Raw genomic sequence first — 6,200 nt, forward strand, 5'->3', positions numbered from 1 at the left:
ATAATAAATAAGTCTAACTAGTTTTTTAAGTAAATATTTGAATTTACTTTCGCAGTGATGCTTGCTAAGAGTGTTAGTGACGCAAATTCTCTACCTCAGGACACTCCTCACTCTGCTCGATATTTTAGAGAAGGTTTTGTAGTCTTTAATGAAAAAGGTACTGTCGGTAAATTGTGTACTGAAAATTTAAACAAAACCTTACCATCCAAAGACGTGGAATTGGTTCTGCAAACCGTTGCCACTTCACTCTGCTCCATTTTATCTTTCACGTAAGGCAAAAAATTATTAGTTCAATAATAAATTAATTGATTGTTTTTCGAAGCAGTAAATAAAAATAGCTTTTTGCAGTGGAGTGGAATCGACCGAAATAAGAAGAGACGAAGAAGAGAGAGTATCGTATGTTCAGATGGAAAATCCTCTGGCATCGGAAATTAGCTTTGTTAGGGCTCCCTGTCCCAGTAAAAATGTTATGTATGTACGCTGTGCGCCACTTGGTGAGTTATTTTTTCCATTCTCAAATATTTCCTTTTAGGTATCGATTTCAAGAGAGACTAAAGGAATAAATTAAAAAATATGTCTTCCAGAATGTGGAATTCAAGCTTTAAGAACCAAAGAAGGAGTTCAAGGCCTAAATAAAATGGCAGAGCCTGGTGATTGGCCTTGGCACGTTGCCCTTTTAAAGGAAGATGTTCATGTTTGTGATGCTACTCTTGTTGCAGAAAGTTGGATAATCACTACAGCTTCCTGCTTCCAAGGGTGAGAATCCGCATTAAGTTTTATTTTTTTTACTTAAATCCTAATAATTCCTTATTTGCTGACCTGAAATAGGAGATCTTGTAATTTCATTCCTTTTTTAAAAAGCTTAGTTGAATATAAAAAAAATTGGGAAGAGGTACAAATTTATTACTACAGTAGAAAGATGATGTTCATGTACATCATTTAATTCAAAAGAATTAAACTTAGCTTCTTTTCGGCTTCTCCAAATGAAAATGAAAAGAATTGGTCATAAACTGAATTTAAAAGAATTAAAAATTTCGAATTCTTATTAATTCCTCACTTCTTACTGGGCCTATACTACTCTATATGTAAGACAACTTAAAAGCTAAGTGAAGAAAATTTTTTACAGATCGGGCTGTAACTAACACCTGATTTAGTCATATGGGTTTGTTCTTGAAGCCCTAAGTATTGTTAGATTCACAAAAATGAGATAAATTTTAATGGGCCCCCAAAAAACGAAGAATCGTTAAAAATATTTGTCAGTACTTTTTACAATATTCTCCAACAAAATTTCGTTGATTTACATGTAAATTAACTACTAACAACTGTAGCATGTACTTTTTAATTTGTTTAAACGAATAAATATTGATTATTTGCAACTTTTCATCTATAATAAAGCTAGAAAGTTGTAACTTTTTCCTAATTTCGCAACTTTTCAAGCCTAGTAAAGCCGGGTATTAATGATAAACTAATATCGATAATTATTTATTTATTTGCAACTTTTCAAGCCTAGTAAAACCCAGTACTACTAATAATAAACTGAAATCGACACTGTTAAAAAATGTTTAAAAAAATTAATATTGTCAATTTTCAATTTTTTTTATCGAGTTAATCAAGTGAATTGTAAGTCATTAATAATGTAAGAAAACGATCACTAGAAGGTCTTTAGAAGTAATAAAACGTCAAATGTCGTCAATTGTATGACGTTTAGTCAGCGTGGGTTTGCTGACCTCATCATAGGCACTGATTTATTAAGAAACAAAATTTTCTTTAATTAACAATTTTCACAATAATTTTAAACTATAAATAGAACTAAGAAATTTTTTCATATAAAATTACCTGGGATTAATTAACACATCACACAATTCATTTTAAAAGAATACGGCGCAAACTAAAAATTCTTCTTTCAATAAATTATTTTTAATAATTTTCAAAAAGTTCTTTGACAGTTTTCAAATAATTTACAATATTTTCAAATATTTAATTTTACGAAATTTCAATTATTCGTAAATTCTTCATATCTTAGAAAATAAAAAATTTGAATAATTTTTAAAAAAATTCAATTAAACTGTTTTAAAAAATTAATTTCAAAATTCAATTATTTCTTAAAATTCACGATACATTGCTTTTAATATTCAATTCTTATCTAAATTTTTACTGAAATTCATTTTCAAATTAATTTTTATTAGAAAATTCTACTAGAATTCAATTATTATTCCAAAATTAAATTTTTTTTAGTGTTTTTTAACTGAAATTCTTCTATAAATTCATTATTTTTAATAATTTTGGAAAAAGTTCTTTGAGAATTTTCAAATTCCTTTTTTATTCAATTCAATTTTACAAAATTTCAATTATTCCGGTATTTTTCAGTTTAAAAAAATTAATTTTTTAACAGAATTGTTAGTTAAAAGTATGAAAAATTTAAAGTTTCAAAGATTTTAATATATGTAACCTTTTCAAAATTCAATTCGAGTAAAATTGTATTAAAAATGAAATTTTGCCAAGAGTTTTATTCAAATTTTTGAAAATAATTTAATTTTGGAGAAGAATTTTATTATTTATAAAGATAATTGAAATTTTGAAGAGAATTTTTGTAAATTTTTGAACATAATTGAGAATTTTCAAATTCATTTATTTTACAATTCAATTTTACAAAATTTCAATTATTTTGGTATTGTTCAATTAAATATATATGTATTAGAAAAAAGAAACTTCAAAAAAATAATTGCAAGTAAAATTCAAATAAACGTTTACAAAAAAATTAATTTTTCTACAGAATTGTTAGTTAAAAGTATGAAAAATTCAAACTTTCAAAGGTTTTAATATGCAACCTTTTCAAAATTTCAAATATTTCTAAAAATTCACGCTATAATTGCTTTTAATATTCAATTATAATCTAACATTTTAAATAAAATTAGTTTTACTAAAAAGAATTTTAGTATTTACGAAAATAATTCGAATCTTTGTATTTTTTTATTATTTATGAAAATAATTGAATTATTGTGAAAAAATTTATAAAAAAAATTTGTAAATAATTGAATTTCTGTGAAATTTTTTATTATTTTATGGAAATAATTAAATGTTTGCGTAGAATTTTATCAAATTTTTTTTAAATAATTGAATTCTTTTGGAAAATTTTATTAAAATAATAAATATATTGAAAATCATTTAATTGAGGAAATATTTTTGAAAATAATTGAAATTTTTCCAAGAATTGTATTAAAATTTTTGAAAATAATTGAATTTTGGAGAAGAATTTTAATATTTCTAAAGATAATTGAAATTTTGAGGAGAATTTTTTTTTGAAATTTTTGAACGTAATTGAATTTCTGCGAAGAATTTTATTAGTTTTGAAAATAATTGAATTTCTGCAATCATTTTTAATTTCTGTAAAATTCTCCAAATTATATCGTACAATTTACGAACTTTTCGAACATTTAAGTAAACGAAGCTTTAGTGGAAAATATTGTAAAAAGAAGTAATAAATATTTGTTAACAATCTCACTTTTTTCATTTTATGGAATTTTTTTGAATTCTGCTAAAAGTAGCGGAATGTCTTCAAAATTCATCAACATGTAAGATTTTCCTGTAAGTTTGTAGGATAAACTTTAGTCAAAATGGAGAGTTTTGACGAAATTTTGCAACTTGTAACAAGCTTGCGCTGTAGGCAGTCAGACATCTTGAGTGGAAAATTTTAAATACTGTTAATAAATTTTAATTAACATTTAATAACATTTTAATAACATTTTAATAACATTTAAATTAGTTATATACAAAATTAAAATGCATTTTTTATATTTTATTGATTTTTCTTTATGTGCTATTAAAATACATTTCTGAATTTTGAATTTCAGCCAATCAAAAGCAGAGTGGTCTGCAAGATTGGGGACAGTAAGACTCTCGAGTTCTTCACCTTGGCAGCAAGAACGGAGAATAATTGGAATGATGAAGTCGCCAGTTGAAGGAAGTACTACCGTACTCTTGAAGCTGGATAATCCAGTGGAGGCATTTTCGGATTTCGTTAGGCCTATTTGTTTGCCATCCAATCAAGATTCCCTCTCCAGTAACACGACTTATTGTAACACTCTTGGATGGGCAAGAAACCGTAAGAAATTTTCTCCAGTATTTCTCACTCTTCACGATTATAAATTTACAACTTTTCTCACTCTTCATGATTGTAATTTTACAACTTTTCTCAAAGGTCATTTCAAAGTTTTCTCTTTTCAAAGTATATAGTTATTTTCCTTCAGATGTTACTCTGTAAATATTATATCGATTGTATTCCGGAATCAAGAACTCATTTACTAATGTAATTAAGCTTAACTTCTCAAATTATTTCTATTAACTTGAAACTATTGTTACATTATAAAGTTTGCATTTTAACTAACATTTCAATTTAAATTTATAAGGTTTTACATTTTCCATTTACCTCGATTTCAAATGGTTTCGAAGTCTTATAAAAATTTAAATTAAAATAGCTTTGAGTTCTCGAATTTTTTCATTCTCTGTTGCGTATTGTAACGGATGCTCCTTTTTTTTTAATAAAAAAAGGACTCTGGTATTTAAAGGATTTTTTGTCGCACTTTATGAGTGTTAATTCAACTCTGAAAAAAATCTGGGATCTGTGGCTTTTATTGAATTGATGGTCTTATCGTGATTTTTCAGGTGAACTTTTGCAGCGAGTGCAGTTGAGGCACAGTGAAATGGAGAAGTGCGAAAATATTAGTATTGCTTCAGTTAACAGTATTTGTACAGAGGCAGAATTTTCCACTGACGACTGCAATGTAAGTTGAGCGTTAAATTTTTTAAGTAAACATTAAACTCGACTTTTGAAGAAGAAATTTTAAAGAAATTGGTTAATTTCCAGGAGGAGGAAGTGGCGGGAAGTCCAATGCTCTGTTTACTCGCTGACAATCGCAGATGGGCTCTGGCAGGTGTTAGTAGTTGGAGAATCGGTTGTTCCAGGCCAGGTACTGAAAGACCTCGTCTTTATGATAAGATCTCATCGAATTTAGCGTGGATTAAATCTACCATCGACTGATTTTTTAAATATAACGTTTTTTTTCTTAATTCATTTGACTTTCCTTCTCAAGAATTCAAAGTCTAAATTGAGATTGTGATAAGACATATTATATTTTTATTTTCTGATATATACAAAGTTTAAAGGAAAAATTGCTCTTCTGCAAGTTGAGAGGTTTGTAAGTTGCCATTGATGGAAGTACCAAGGAATTGGTATCAAATAAATCCCAAATACATTTTTTGCAAGTAAAAAAACTAGCAAAAAACTTTTTTTTTACTGTAAGGAGAATGGAAAAATACTCTGCCCTTAACAGTATTTATTGCCAAGAATGAAATAAGTTATTGTTGTAAAAAAAACTATATAATTATTGTTTTTAATACTTATTGTATACTTTAATTACTCTTTGACATAAATAATTTGTTATGCTTCCACGTAGAGAGCGCTATAAGGAAGCAATATGTTGATATGAGAAGAAAAATACTGCATATAATTAAAACACTAATTTTTAAAAATCTCTTAAATAATTAATAAGAGATTATTTGTAAATATAGAGTTACGATCTATCTATTAATTTCGGCATTTAAGAATATAAATCTAAAAATTACCTTCAAAACAATAATTTTATACATATAAATTAAGTTTTTATATAAACAGGGTTGCCACAAAAATTTAATTTTGTTATCCCCTTACTTCCAGACAAAATTTTGACTTTTTCTCTGACCATAAAAAATATTTTGATTTACTTTAAAAACGATTAGATAAACAAATATTTTCACATTTATTTACGAATTTTTAATAGTAAAATTTTTTGAAAACATCAATAGTTTTATTTAAAAATCTTAAATAAATATAAAGATGACCGAGCGATACAATTCTATAACATTTTTCAAGAAAAAAAAATTATTTAAAAAAATTTTAATAAAATTCTTCACAGGACTTCAATTATTCAAAAGAAATGTAATAAAATTCGTTATAAAAATTCAATTGTTTTCAATTTAAATAATTGCAAAAAAAAATTCAATTAAACCTTTTCAAAAAAATTAATTCTACAGAATTTCTTAGTTAAAAGTATGAAAAATGCAAATTTTCAAAGATTTTAGTTTCAAACCTTTTTCAAATTCAATTATTTTTAAAAATTCACGCTAAATTGCTTTTAATATTCAATTATTATCTAAAATTTTAA

The 6,200-nt window shown here is 25.7% G+C and overlaps 1 protein-coding gene across 1 annotated transcript in view; it reads left to right on the top strand.

The window, feature by feature from the left end:
- LOC122502953 (atrial natriuretic peptide-converting enzyme-like) overlaps positions 1-5,726 on the top strand; it is a 120,191-nt gene extending 114,465 nt beyond the window's left edge. The window contains exons 8-13 of the mRNA XM_043613313.1: positions 56-269; positions 349-494; positions 585-756; positions 3,852-4,102; positions 4,663-4,781; positions 4,865-5,726. Of these exons, the coding sequence (XP_043469248.1) occupies positions 56-269; positions 349-494; positions 585-756; positions 3,852-4,102; positions 4,663-4,781; positions 4,865-5,038 (1,076 nt within the window). The 3' untranslated portion in view covers positions 5,039-5,726. The remainder of the gene's footprint in view (positions 1-55; positions 270-348; positions 495-584; positions 757-3,851; positions 4,103-4,662; positions 4,782-4,864) is intronic.
- The last annotated feature ends 474 nt before the right edge of the window (positions 5,727-6,200 follow it).

This window comes from Leptopilina heterotoma, unplaced genomic scaffold (genome assembly GCF_015476425.1).
Source record: "Leptopilina heterotoma isolate Lh14 unplaced genomic scaffold, ASM1547642v1 Lhet_24, whole genome shotgun sequence".
Taxonomy (NCBI): Eukaryota; Metazoa; Arthropoda; class Insecta; order Hymenoptera; family Figitidae; genus Leptopilina; species Leptopilina heterotoma.